A 15,468-nucleotide genomic window follows, 5' to 3' on the forward strand; every position below is an offset into this window, starting at 1 on the left:
GTGTTTTCAGGGCTACAAAACCCCTTTTAAAAATTAGTGTACTTTCATTCTATTCATATTATTTTGTCTTATAGAAATAAAAATATCAGCAACTTACTGAATCATGGAAGTTTTGCACATGTAGGGTTTCTTATTTTTACAGTGGAACCCAACTCGGTCTCCATCTCTATATCTAACTCATTACTCTCCACGGCGAGGAAGTCAACTGACGCCCTAGGAATATTAACACTGGCAGCATCCTTTCTGTTACTACACCCTGTAATGGTGTTGTGCCTATCCTTGTACAACATTTAAAGGGGTTTTCCAGTCCATAAAAATTGATGGCCTATCTTCACGATAGACAATTATTAGCTGATCGCTCGGGGTCCGACTCCTGGGACCCCCAACGATCAGCTGTTTTGAAGGGGGTGCAGCGCTTGTACAAGCGCTGCTTTCCCTTCATCTCTTCTTGCTCACTGTAAATCATCGACACAGATGTAGTGGAGACTCACAGTATTGCAGCCTTATAATCCCATTCACTTCAATGGGAGAAAGAGGCTGCAATACCTGTGAATCGCAGTTACATGTGTGTCGACTATTCACAGTGAGCAAGTAGTAATGAAGGGGAAGCAGCGCTCGTACGAGTGCTGCATCCCCTTCAAACAGCTGATCGATCGGCGGGGGTCCCGGGAATCGGCCCTCGACCAACCAACTATTGATGGCCCATCCGGAGGATAGGCCATTCATTTTTAGGGACTGGAAAACCCCTTTTAAAGGGAACCTGTCACCAGCATTTCACCTATTAAACCAGCAATACCTGGTGATAGTGGGTAAAAAATAATTTTTACGTAACCTATGAATTATCTTGTAAGTAGGCTCTGTACCTTTAGTATTCCATTTTTTAGTGTTCCTCTGCCGTATGCTAATGAGCATAAAAGAGTCATATCTTGATTCCTCAAGTCTTTCAGAGTTTACCTGCATCAATGTCCTGTTCTGGTGCGTGCGCACAACGGGACACCATAGTGGCGCATGCGCAGTAACTAGATTTGAGGCCCGGAAGCAGAAGCGGAAGGGTATCGGACCATACATGACGAGCGCATGCGCACTATCTCAGACGAGACAATTTTGGCATTCAGGGCAGGCCAGTTTTCGGCTGTGGGCGGACAGAAGAAGAGGAACGAACGAATGAACGAACGAACGAATGAACGAACGAACGAACGAACGAACGAACGAGTCTGCCGGATTATTACCATAAAAGGCGCAAAATATTTGCAGACCATTATTTACGGTCGGAGGAGTTTACGTGAGGGGAGAACGGAAATGAACTATTGACAGCAGTAGCCAGCGAGGGGTGAGGAGAGTTCAATAGTTGAAATGCTGGTGACAGGTTCCCTTTAGAGGTGAGCCTTTCTCCTGTTCAAGACAAAGCGCTCACCTAAACCTGACGTACTCACCCTATGTAGCGCCTTTTGTTCTCCTTCTAGCTACAATATACTGCAGATCGTGAGGACAGTGATGGTTGTTGACAGATAAAAATTATTGCTGTTGTGTGTGTCCGAAGGCCCTTACTCTAGCGTCTGGTAGCAAAGGTCATACTGTGTTAAAACAAGACTTATTCTATTCAAATATCAACAATTTAGTATAACATGATTGCCACAATGATAGTTAAATGGGCAATTTTGGAGCATTGGTCTCAAGCCCTCTGATATAGGGACAGGCGAGTCTCGGGCAGGGTAGCCTAGATTTCCACCTGTAAATACTATGTGGTTAGATGAATACAGTTGCAGAGAGGAGGTCCAATATAGAGAGGTGCTAAGAACGGTGCTGGCTCACATAGATTAGCTATGGTTTCCAAAATATATTTACAATAAATTGAACATCAAGTAGTCTACATGCGATTTTTATGTAGAAACGAAATTTAAAAAAAAGCCACTCACCATATGCCATGAAAGGGTTAATAACCCAAAGCCATGTCCCAACAGTAAACATTTTCCAAGAAACCATAAGGTTATGATGACGAAAAAATGATGACATAACAGCTTCGTTCTAAAACATAGGAAAAAGTATATTGTAATATGTAAATGTATGAGGAGCGCTTGTGCCATAAAATCGCTGTGTTTTACCCCTTCGGTTACCTGCAAGAATTTAAGGTGTTCATCTGAACAGTCATCCAGATCGGTGAGCTGTACTGTCACCAGGGTTCCTGTAGGAGTGTGCCGAGCGAGGTAGATTGTAGTTAAGTTATTGAATCTTTTTCCTAGAAGATTGATAAGAAGTTGAAGATCGTCTCTCACCATGATGCGGTTGTACTTTAGAGCAATCATTATAGAATCATAAGATATATTCTGCACCATGTGACTGTGATTTTCTTCTAGTAACGTACACTGCAGCCATCCTGAATTATTTCTATGGATCTTAACATAATGACTACTGGTTATTCATTATTCATTAATCCCTTCCCGCTGCAGCCATTTTTAATTTTTACATTTTTGGGTTTATTCTCCCCACATTCCAAGAGCCTAAACTTCTTTATTGTCACGTCGACACAGAAACATGAGGGCTTGTTTTTTCGCGAGACGAGTTGCAGTTGTTAATGGCACCATTTAAAGTACCATATGGTGTACTGAGAAACGTAAAAAAATATTTTGTGGGTTTTGCTATTACACTGCTCACATTTAACCTCAATGTGGTATTATTGTTATACTTTATTCAAATGCTGTGAACCTGTTGTTCTACTGTTTATCTCTTGTATGAAAACTAATAAAAAACTTTTGACTGAATTTTTTTTTGTTGGGGTGTTATGGAAAAAAAATTCTCCACTGTTTTGTTGGGTTTAGTTTTTACGGTTTTCACCGTGTGGTTAAAAGGACATGTTAGTTGTATTGTGTGGGTCGATACAAACACAGCGATACCAAATTTATATAGTTTTTTTTTATGTTTTACTACTTTTACAAAATAAAAACAATTTGTTAAAAAAATAAATGTTCTGTCACAACATTTTAAGACCCATAACTTTTTTTTTGCCAATGGAGCTCTGAGTGATTGTTTTTTTCCGGGATGTGTTGTAGTTCTTCTTAATACCATTTCAGGGTACATTCAACTGATTGATCACTTATTATTAACTTTTTTTTTGGGTGGAAAGTTGAGCAAAAAAAAAATGCAATTCTGGTGGTTTTTATTTTTTACTCTGTTCAAATAACACTATAGTGGACTTCTACATGCTCATCGATACCAATTACGGCTATTTTTGGTTTGTTTACATTACAGTACAGGTAAAATTTTTCTAACGTTTTTCTAACGTTGTAATTATTTTTTTTCTATATTCCTGAAAACTTTATTTAATTTTTCCACTTGGGGAACATGCATTAGATTGCTTGCCCAATACACTGCAATCCTTATGGGCTTCAATAGGGTCAAAGATGGCAGACCGTGGGGCATTCATTAGGCTCCTGGCTGGCATGACAAGCCATTACCACCCGTGATCTCATCGTGGGAGGGAGGATGGGTTGACAGAGGGGTCCCCTCTGTCTAACGGCTTAGATGCCGTGGTGAACAGCATCTAAGCAGTTAGACAACCGGGAGTTATCTCCAATCACTGCCGATAAAACAGGTGTAATGTATATATGTATATATGTAAAATGGCGCAACGACACTAAAAAAGTGGAAAATATCATTTATCTGAATGCCCACAAAGGAATAAATCATAAACTGCTACTAATTACATCCAAAAATTGGTGACAGATACTCTTTATTTAAAAATAAGTACCATCAAAATATTTGTCAGGTACTGATTTCTGATATTTTTCTAATCTAAAATAACTTAATTTCCCCCTCAACCCAAAGGTCCAGACCAGACACGTTCCAGTGCTCAAATACTTGCCTGACACAACATTGGCAAAGAGATTATATCACAGTCTCTTAACACGCTTGATCGCAATAGGACGTAATGGTATGCCCAGTGAATGGCACATGCGCTGTGCCCGAGCTGTTCGCAGCGAGTGCTGGCTGTAATATACAGCCAACATCTTAATGCAAAGTCTGATAGCCTTTATCCCCAATCCACCAACAAATATGAATGTAGGAATCGGATTCTACTTTTCCTGTATGTAATGATCAGAAGTGACTTGTTTTATGATTAGCTTTTTATATAAAATTGTAATCTCACCAAGTTCCTGTTGAAGTTCGTAGTTGTTGGCTTCAGTGTATCGTACTGGCATCTCATGTCCTCCCAGCACAGGAGGAATCCAGCACTGAGGCAGTTCACCTGTCTGCAGAAAAAAAGGAAGATGTTAAAGGTGATGTACACCTTTTTATGAAAATTATTTTTACTTTTCAAGGTACAGTTGCTTTGTATCCTGTATACTGAATCCATCAGGTCAGCGGCACTGACGGGTTCAGTGAAAGCAGGTCATCCACCTGTTATCGATCACATTTAAGTTATGATCTGTAAAAACAATTTCAAAGGTGTACATAGCATTTAACACTGTAAGATGATATAAATCACCAGCATATGGAAACAAACAAACACTTTTTAAGAATTTTAAGAAAACAAAAAAAGTGATTTTTAAAATACTCAAATGCAAAAAGTCAAGCAGAAAAGCTCATATAAATCAATACATCTGGTTAAACCATTAGCAACGGAAGCGTTACCCTTGAAATCAATGGTAATGCTAACAGAAAGCTATGGTTTCTGTTCGTGGGTTCCCCTGACGAACGGAACCCCGACACAGATGTGAACGAAACCTTACGGATGCAAACGGATTACAATCTATTTGTATCCGTTTTAAATTTACACCAATGATAAAAATAACCCATCCACTAGACATATGTTCTTTTGATCAGAGTAGAAGTTCTGTACTGCACTTTAATCTACTCAAAAGAACTGATGACTAACATAATGAACGCAATTAAAAATGTTATTAATTTCAATGGAATTTTTAACAGATCCGTTTTTATCCTTATTCTGATCTAAAAATGGATTAGAGTAACAGTGTAATGACGGGGTAGGGAGACAGACAGGTGAGCCCTAATCTACACGCCACTCAGTCCCTGCCTACTTGCACGACCCGTCCTAGGCGACGGCGTACAACTGGGCGACGGTCCCTACGCTTAATACGTGCACGACAGACAAACAGACAAGGGTACACAGAAGCTAAGGGAAATTGGGCAGTTACCCATGGCAACACCGTGAAAAACAAGAGTAGTGAACGAGCCGAGTCAAACCAGGAGTGTACTAGGTACCAAACCCAGAGCAGGAGCGTAGTCAGTAGCCAGGGTCAAAATGAAGCAGAGGTCAATAATCATAGCAGGAGCAGCAGAGCCAGGAAACAAGATAGAATCACAGGCAAAGACAAGAAGCAAATGAAGGTATAAATAGACCGAGGGCGGGAGCTAGAACCGTCTGGCCAGGCTGTGACAGGTTCTCCCACTCCTCAGCCTACCAGCCTGAGTGGTAGAAGATGGAGTCACTCTATCAGACCTAGGAACAGATGCAGACTGATTAACCACGGGCATCGACACAGAAGCTGTGTCTGGCAGATCCTTTACAAACAGATTATACAAAGCAAGTGTGAACTTAGTCTAAAGAAAATGCCAAAAATAAACCTCTGACCAAGGCATAACACCTCTTAACCCTTTCACTGCAATTTGTTATGAACTAGAATATAAGGCATATAGCTCTTGGTATCATATTAAAGCCCAGAATCCTAGATTTGAAATGATCAAAGCTCTAGGTGTAATATTTGAAGCACAACACTAGTTTAAGTGGGGGAACAGGATTAAAAGCTATACGGTGCTGTTAATAAGTATTTGCCCCTCACCTGATTTCTTCTATTTTTGCTAATTTGTCACAGGTAAACGTTTCAAATCATCCAACTAATTTCAATATAAGATTAAGACAAAACGAGTAAACACAAAATGCAACTTTTAAACGATCATTCCATTTATTGAGGGTAAAGATTTATTCAAAACCTATTTCACCCATGTGAAAAAGTAATTGCCCCCCTAAACCTAACAATGGGTTGTGCCACCCTTGGCAGTAACAACTGCAATCAAACGTTTGCGATAACTTGTGATGAGTCTTTTACATCGCAGTGGAGGCATTTTGGCCTGTTCTTTGCAGAATTGTTTTAATTTGGTTTTCGAGCATGAACTGCCCCTCGTTTAAGATCTTGTCACAGCAGCTCAATGGGATTCAAGTCGGAATTTTGACTTGGTCACGCCAAAACCTTAATTTTGTTTCTTTTGAGCCATTCAGAGGAGGACTTGCTTCTGTGCTTCAGATCATTGTCCTGCTGCATAACCCAACTGCACTTTAGCTTTAGGTCACAAACTGACTTTCTCCTATAGGATTTTCTCATGGAGAGCAGAATTCATGGCCCCATTAATTTTGTCGAGTCGATCAGGTCCTGTAGAAGCAAAGCAAAGCAGCCGCAGACCATCACTCTACCACCACCATGTTTGACTGTTGGTAATATGTTCTTATGGTGGAATGCGGTGTTAGCTTTACTCCAAATGTAACAAGACCCTTGTCTTCCAAATAATTCCACCTTTGACTCATCAGTCCACAGAATATTATCTCAAAAGTTTTGGGGGTCATCTAGATGTTTTTTGGCAAATGCGAGACGAGACTTTGTGTTCTTTTTGGTCAGCAGTGGTTTGCATCTGGCAACTCTCCCATGGATGTCTTTTTTGCCCAGTGACTTTCCTATTATGGAATCGTGTACATTGACCTTAAAGAGGCTCTGTCACCAGATTATAAGTGCCCTATCTCCTACATAAGGAGATCGGCGCTATAATGTAGGTAACAGCAGTGGTTTTTATTCAGAAAAACGATCTATTTTTACCACGTTAGGAGCAATTTTAGCTTTATGCTAATGAGTTTCTTAATGGACAACTGGGCGTGATTTACTATTGACCAAGTGGGCGTTGTACAGAGGATTGTATGACGCTAACCAATCAGCATCATACACTTCTCTCCATTCATTTAGTCAGCGTATAGGGATCCAGCTAGATCAGTATGTGCTGTCTTTTAATGACACATTAACGATACTGAATAGACATTCCTCCCAGCCAGGATGGGATGTCTATTCACAATCCCGACACTTCGCTAACGTTTCTGTGGTACTTACAGCAGAGCAGAGCTGTAAGTACCACAGAAACGTTACCGAAGTGTCGCGATTGTGAATAGACATCCCGTCCTGGCTGGAAGGAATGTCTATTCACTGTCTAAACACTTCAGTAACGTTAATGTGTCAGTATAAGACAGCACATACTGATCTAGCAGGATCCCTATGCGCTGAGTGCAAAAAACACGGTGAAAGGGATTTGAGAGTAATGATTATACTGTAACAGATGAACTATTTTGATTGTATTTGTTTATTGACTCTTCTTTCTCTCTTTTTAGATAGAATTATGTTTTTTTTCTGATATAACTACTGGATACTCACCATCTAAACTAAAGAACATCAGACCCATATGTTATATTTTTTCTGTCCTTATGTTCATTCTTAAGTAATGTTATTATTTATATATTTTTTTTGTATCTGTTTATGAGGTCAAGAGATAGGCCTCATGCACACAAACGTATTTTTGTCCTCCCGTAAATACGGGTCCTTAGTCACACGTATTCGACCCGTATTGCACCAGTATTTACGGACCCGTGCCCGTAAATACGGGTCCGGTGTCACCAGTATTCCACCCGTTTTTACTGGCACGTTTTCGTTGCAAAATTGCACTGCACTAATCGGCAGCCCTTCTCTATATCAGTGCGGACAGCCCATTCCGCATTAAAAGTAAAAGAAATTCATACTTACCCGGCCGTTATCTTGGTGACGCGTCCCTCTCTTGACATCCAGTCCGACCTCCCTGGATGACGCGGCAGTCCATGTGACCGCTGCAGCCAGTGATTGGCCTGTGATTGGCTGCAGCAGTCACATGGGATGAAACGTCATCCCGGGAGGCCGGACTGGAGGAAGAAGAAGAAGAAGGAGCTCTGGATAAGTTAACTTTTAATACTATTAATTCCAGCGGTAGTCACTGTCCCGGGTGCTAAGAGTTACTGCCGATCAGTTAACTCTTTCAGCACCCTGGACAGTGACTATCCCCTGACGTCGCCTAGCAACGCTCCCGTAATTACGGGTGTACACACGTAGCCACCCGTAATTACGGGAGCCCCATAGACTTCTATGGGCCTTCCCGTGCCGTTATTACGGCCTGAAATAGGTCATTTTCTATATTTTTCAACGGCACGGGCACCTTCCCGTAAGCATACGGGAGGGTACCCGTGGCCAATAGAAGTCTATGGGCCCGTAATTACGGGCCGTAATTACGACTCGCAATTACGGGCGTTTTTACGTTCGTGTGCATGGGGCCATACTTTGGTAACACAATACAACCATGTTGTATGTATGCATTGTAGTATAAAATAGGATATAACCTTTTTCCCTTATATAGTGATATTATTTTCAGTTCACGGATATATTTCCTGATAATAGGAGTTATGGTTGGAATAATATAGGGTTTCTTTCTTGTAGCTATTGATCCCGGATTGGTCTTCACCATATACTTCTGTGTGAATCATAGATCCACACACTGGTGGAGTGGATACCTGAGACTTGATGTTATTGCATACGAAGATGTGGGAAATATCTAGTTTCTAGGGACGTAAGGCATTAAAGAAGATACCGTTTGTTACAATGACGATCAAGGTCGACTTTCTGCGAGTTAAACAACCATTATATACTCTGTTACTAATACAGGATAAACAATGTGTGACTAGGCTATACTTATATAAGCATATATCTTTTATTATGCTATACACGCTTGATTAAAGATGTGGCTACACCCTTTAGTATCGATAGTTTATTCCCTAACTAAAAATGGTGCTACAATGCACACTGCATTGAAGAGCGCTTAGTGTTTGGGCATGCGCAACTCGGTGCTTGAGATGCCGAGAATATTTTTTACTCGATACATATGGAGTACTCAGGAGAAATATATGTTTAGATTGGTGAGTGTCAGATTCTTTTGATTTTAATAATGATCACTATTTAAATTCAATTATTGTACAACACTTATTTAAAGGATCACTGGTCTAACAATTTTTGATATTATATGTCATGACTTGACTCTTAACATGGTTTTTATGTACTTTGATACACTGTTACACATCATGAATTTTTTGCCTTTTGATATACAATTGCCATTATATTTATAGCACTTATTAATTGAGCTATGCTCTCTATATATACACCTGTTTGTTGTTATTACAATTTACTTGAAAATGCCTCTATTGAGGAGGTGAAACGTTGCATTTGTTTGGTGAATAAATTCCTCCTTTTTTTGAGTGCTGCTTCTTTGCTCTTTATATTTGTATATTTATAACAAGATGTACTTTATTATTGCAGTTGTAGCCTCAGGTTGCTGTTAAAATGTCATGGGCTTTAAAGAATGAGGGAAATTCAGACAGAGTGTGTTAAAAAGGAATTAAAGGGGTATTCTGGCGACAGACATTTATGTCCTGTCCTTATAGTAGAGGTACTGGGACCTCTGTTGTGCAGTACAAGCCAGGCTATCGTGGCTACAAAGAGCATAGGAGGCTATTATAGTCTACAAAAGTTACGTAAACAGTTCCCAGCTATCAGATATGTATAGTAATCGAAATACCACATTAGACCTTTTTTTCCCTTAAGAGATTTTATGGCATTTTGATTTGGGACCCCTAGTAAACCTTTTAATGGATGTGCCCGTTGCCAACAAAAATGTGGCTACACATGTGTGAACATGCTTACTCGGTTATTTTCTTCCTAGTAGACTGTGGTTGGTATGTGCGGCCACTTCTCTTCTACTCGGGTTAGGTGGAGGTCCCAGCTGTCAAACCCCATATTGATTTTGATACGCTATAAATGTCTGATGGGAAGATTTATTTAAGGCAGGACTATTATATAGATGTACATTAGATATGTATGTTTCACAACTGATACTGGAATGCATTTCAGACGATTTACTGAATATTCTGTAAAATTCTAAACAACGTAAAGTGCCTTCTCCTCACCCAGTGTGGATAGATACTTGTGGTCGATTCTTTACTTTGGCTCAATGATTTCACAGGTGTCCGTCTCAGGCAGGAACAGTCCTGAAATGACAACATGACAACAGAGTATCACTAAATGACATATAAATTTGATTTTCCTATTCTATATAATATATGCAAACTAACATTGTCTCAAAGCCAAAATGGTTTTAAAAATGTACAACAATACAAAGAAAAATCAATAGTGCAATAGTCAATCACTAAAGTGTCAAGTTCCTTAGCAAAAAGTAGGAAAAAAAGGTGGTAGATCGACAGCTATTTTAATAGTGCCCACCCAGGAAAAAAACAGATATATTTTCCAGAAAGCCATAGGTAGGTAGTAAACGTATTTCTGCCACACTATAGTCTGTAACATAATGCAAATGACAAAGTAACATAACTTTTTAGATCAATTATATGACCAGGACTTAAAAAAAGTATAGGATTTCTGCAGAGCATTTACTTCTTTTGTGTTGAATGACATGCTAAATAGCAATGGAATTGATAGTTATGATAAAAGATGATTTTATTTTTCTTACATTAATTTTCATTGTACTTCATTGTCAGAGGTTTGTGATTCCGAGCATGTGCCAATTTGTGCCATATACTTTTAGTGCCCTGTAGAGGATTACACACCCTGGCACATCTAGCGATAATAGTTCTAGAGATGGCTGGAGCCAAGAGATCATATACTCCCAACCATTTGCAGAACTATTGTACAACAAGAGAGTAATAAACCTTAGGCTAAGAAGAAAATAGGGACTAGAAAGCTGTTGCTATATTCTTGATGACATATACAAAAGAGGTGAAATGGCTACAGGTTACAGAATAAGATGTGTTCTCCTACAGAGCTCGACCCCTTACAATCTGGTTTCCGCACTCTACAGAAACTGCCCTTACTAAAGTCTCGAATGGTCTCCAGAGGGTCAAATCAAACAGCAAATACTCTCTATTGATTCTTCTGGATCTCTCTGCAGCGTTTGACACTGTAGACCACCAACTCCTACTCAATATGCACCACTCTAAACACACTGCTCTCCCACTCTCAGTTTTCTTCCTATCTCTCTGACCGCTTGTTTAGTGCATCATTTGCTGGTTCTTCTTCTCCTCTTCCACTTGCTATTGGGGTTCCTCAGGGATCAGTCCTAGGTCCTCTCCTCTTTTCTCTCTACACAGCCCCTATTAGAAAATCTATCAGCAGATTTCTCGACGCTGATGACACCTAATTATATACGACTTCCCGTGACATCACCTCCGCTCTAATTCAAAACACCAGTGATTGTCTGTCCGCTGTCTCTAACATCATATCCTCTCAAACTGAATATCTAAAACTGAATCTTTCTAAAACTGAGCTCCTTGTGTTTCTATCATCTACTAACCTACCTAAACCTGATGTTTGCATTTCAGTGTGTGGTTCTCCTATAACTCCTATTCAATCACTTGCACTGTCCTGTCACCACCTCAAAAACATCTCCAGAATCCGCCCTTTCCTTACTGTGGAAACAGCCAAAACTCTCATTGTCGCTCCGATTCATTCTCGTCTTGACTACTGTAACTCATTATTAGTCGGTCTTCCCCTCACTAAACTCTCTCCTCTCTCCAATCTTTTCTGAATGCAGCAGCCTGGCTCATATTTCTGACCAACCGCTACACCAACGCGTCTACCCTGTGCCAGTCACTGCACCAACGTCTCTACCCTGTGCCAGTCACTGCACTGGTTGCCCATCCCCTTCAGAATAAAATGTAAACTTTTTACTCTCACCCACAAAGCCCTCCACAATGCTGCACCTCCTTACATCTCCTCCCTCATCTCTGTCTACCACCCTACTCAGGCTCTACGTTCTGCCAACGACCTTAGATTAACATCCACCATAATCCGAACCTCCCACTCCAGTTTCCAAGATTTTTCTCGTGCTGCACCAGTCCTCTGGAATGCGCTACCCCAGACAATCAGATTAATTCCCAATATCCACAGTTTTAGGCGCAACCGAGAACAAGTCATTTTAGACAGGCCTATAACATTCCCTAATCGGACTCCTTTCCTTTTAACCCCCCTATTACATTAGTTCTCAGAACATGTCCCCTTCATTCAGCAGTCTCCCCCACACTTCTTGCACCCTAATACACTTCATGTGTGTCATACACAGACACTGGCTGGTGACCGGCTCATTAAGTTTTATGTTCTACCCCAGATGTAAAAAAGATGGCTGGACCATTGTACTTAACAAGCAGTTTTTTACATTATGTGTCTCCCTTATTTCCTCATAGATTGTAAGCTCTTGCGAGCAGGGTCCTCACTCCCCTTGTTTGAATTATTAATTTGTTTTGTCACTATGTAATGTCTGATATTGTCTGTAAAATGTTCCCCCTGAATTGTAAAGTGCTGCGGAATATGTTGGCGCTAAATAAACATTCTTATTATTATTATTACTATTACCACTGCTTCACCCTCACAAATAATCAGTATGGGTATATACTCTTGTCCCACTTGAAGCATAGGAAGCACCAATTTAAAATTTTGGTGGAAACGTTGTGTAATTTTTTTTTATTTCATTCCTATTCAGAGTGTTACAGGTAAATACATTGATGACTTACACATACCATCCTTAATGAACTTACCAGGCAAGACATTGAAGAAACGTATTGAGCGGTGGCTTTTTCATGAGTCTACCCAGGGTCCTACAAACAAAGCAAGGTATATTTAATAAACAAGAACTAGTAGAAAACAATTGTAAAGTCCATTCTATAAGAGGCAAAAATGTGAGCCGAGATATTTTAATTTTTTTTATCGTAACTATTAAGTGATGTGGGTAATGTGGATGTAAAGCCATACTGGAGTACTGAATTTCTTGTAGTGGCATCAAATATTATTGTATGTGACAATATTAGTTATTTCAATATGGGTTCATTAAAGTTTACCTTCATTTGTGATCTCTGCCCGACCTGACATCGGCCGTGGAGAGACGCTCGGGCACGCTGGACAGTGCAGTTGCCCTGACAACCATGCGACGTCCGGCGCTAATTAATAGGACCTGTGCACGATACTCTCCGAGAGTTGTATGGATGTCAGATGGGGCGAGAGATCACAAGTGGAGGTACACTTTAAAAACAAGTGACAGCTCATAGGTCTCTAATTCTATTGTGCATCAATCGATGTTTACTTTATATGAATAATATAATGCTTTATCATGAACAGTTTAAAGGAATGTAATGCCCGTTCTTCATCAGACATTAAATAAAGCAGTCAAACATATTGATTTTTGTTAAAAAAATCAATATTTTTTCTTAGTGCGGAACAGATTTAAAGAAGTAGTGACTCGTAAATAAAATTTTTATAAACACCGTGTATCGAAAACCCACGACTAGTCTGTTCGTTATGTCACATTCACGACCCATCAGATTGCTGAATGTGTCATGATATTAATATATGTTGCGATAACGAGCAATAAAATGTAACGTCTATTTGAGATGATTTCAATCTGTTTTTGATTTGCTTTGGTGTCATAGATGTAAACATGTCACCGTCTATGACCAGTCTGTGTGTTGTTAGAGTCTACAGATAAGTCCCTGGCATTTACTAGATGCTACTAACGTGCCTTGTGGAGCTGTACAGGGGAGAGAAGACTGTGCTGTATCTCCGATGTATATTTGTATTGCTCCTTGCTTCCCTCAGCATTAGAAGGAAATTCCTTATGTTACAACTTCCTGTGTTGCTGACCTGATCTGGACTTCTCTATCGCCTAGGGAGACACCATCCAGCACATAGAACTCGGTAATATGCTGTCCAATCCAGTCCAACTCGAATGCTTACGTCATATAAATGAGCCAACTTCTCACAGGGTGACTAATCCTGCCAATACTTTACAGAAAACACAAACAATGTCTACGAATTCTACAACAAATGACACTCTATGTTCTTACCTTAACCGAATTACTACCTCAATACGCTAATTACTTGTATTTTGCCTGTTATTTTTGTATAAACTAACCTGGCTTGGGTCCTGTTTACCCATAACAAATATGGCCGCCTCAGCTTCCGGAGTTCTCCTTTTTTGAACTGACGCGCCATTGGCTCTTTTCTTCTGTGGTGAAGTGATTGACGGCTTAGAATTGAGCGATTCTATTGGATGAGCTGAACGTGACATCGTGAGTACTGTCTCCTTGGTAAGCTGGAGGAAGACCCACCTTCTAAAGCAGCAAGGAGGGGACCGGAGACCCGGAGCAGTCGGTGAGGTGGCTATAAAGGTCGGTGCACTTCTTTGTATAAGTGGGCGTTTGGGAGAGGCTTATATACTTACATATCCCTGTATACATCCGATCTATAGTGCGAGTCCCCACATCTGTCACGTCATGGAATTCATTTCTATACGTCATGCAGTCATATCTGCCAGCCAAAAACATTGTGTGGCCATTGATATACTGGTTATTTATTGATGATTTTACCTCTATGACCCCTAAATTATGCGACATTATATGTTATGACCTTGATTTATTGTAATGACATGTATTTGATGAAAGTGAGGCCCATTGTACGTGCTGTGCATTTTCAGCGACTGATAAAACGTAATAATTCCGATGAATCACTTGGTTAATGGTGGTTCTGACTGACGTGTTCTGATGCTACACGTCCGGGAGTTTAATAAAGAATAAATATTACACCCTTTCGTCTTTCGCTAGAGGACTTGACATTCCGGTTTTCTTGCTTCTCATAAATATAATGTAATTATCACTGACTATTTTGTATTCACATGAGCAGGTTTTGTTCAGGTTTTTTTTTTAACGCGGATTTTGAAGCCAAAACCCGGTATGGATCATAGAGGGAGAGAAAGTATAAAGGGCAGAAACGTCTCCACTTAAACACTCCTCGTATTGGCTTCAGAAACTGCATAAAAAGATGTGAACAAAACCTGCACATGTGAATACAGCCTTATTATGCAGGAAAGCAAATATGGCTTGTTACTATGGGGAAGCTGTCTGCGACATTCAATGTCTACGGGGCTCAGTACAGCGTCTGACCGTTTCCGTCAACCCCATAGACATTGAATGGGTCGGCAGCGTACAGGAGTGACCACTGCTCCATTCAAACTCCTCCTCACTGCTGTCGTGCAGTGAGGAGGAAGGAGAGGGGCTCAACCCCCTATTCTAGTGATCAGTGGGGGTCCCATCGGCAGGGCCCCCAGCGATCAGACATTTATCACTTATTCTGTAGATCAGGGGTAGGCAGCCTTTTTTGTATGGCGTGCTGATAAAAATATCAATGATGAAGTACTCCATGTGCCGTGCAAACATGAAAGTCATATAACAGAAATTGTGACCACGTATGTGACATAAACCAATGAATCCGTTAATGAAACTTAATTTCAGTGTGACCCTTGTCCCTGACTTTCTTTGCAAAGATGAGACATCTATGTTGCATA

General features: G+C 40.3%; 2 protein-coding genes across 6 annotated transcripts in view; one reads left to right on the top strand and one right to left on the bottom strand.

The window, feature by feature from the left end:
* STRADB (STE20 related adaptor beta) overlaps positions 1–13,851 on the bottom strand; it is a 32,581-nt gene extending 18,730 nt beyond the window's left edge. For 3 of the 4 annotated variants that reach the window (XM_075829765.1, XM_075829764.1, XM_075829761.1), the window contains exons 1-6: positions 13,770–13,851; positions 12,671–12,730; positions 10,034–10,114; positions 4,145–4,247; positions 2,115–2,236; positions 1,917–2,025 (exon numbers count right to left, since the gene is read on the bottom strand). In XM_075829765.1, coding sequence (XP_075685880.1) covers positions 1,917–2,025; positions 2,115–2,236; positions 4,145–4,247; positions 10,034–10,114; positions 12,671–12,682 — 427 coding nt within the window. In that variant the 5' untranslated portion in view covers positions 12,683–12,730; positions 13,770–13,851. The other variant, XM_075829762.1, reaches the window with a different exon arrangement.
* A 328-nt stretch (positions 13,852–14,179) lies between these two features.
* Positions 14,180–15,468, top strand: part of TRAK2 (trafficking kinesin protein 2) — a 48,703-nt gene continuing 47,414 nt past the window's right edge. For both annotated transcript variants that reach the window (XM_075829766.1, XM_075829768.1), the window contains exon 1: positions 14,180–14,296. The gene's annotated coding sequence lies outside the window, so the exon portion shown is untranslated. The remainder of the gene's footprint in view (positions 14,297–15,468) is intronic.

The sequence above is a fragment of the Rhinoderma darwinii genome, chromosome 6 (genome assembly GCF_050947455.1).
Source record: "Rhinoderma darwinii isolate aRhiDar2 chromosome 6, aRhiDar2.hap1, whole genome shotgun sequence".
NCBI lineage: Eukaryota > Metazoa > Chordata > Amphibia > Anura > Rhinodermatidae > Rhinoderma > Rhinoderma darwinii.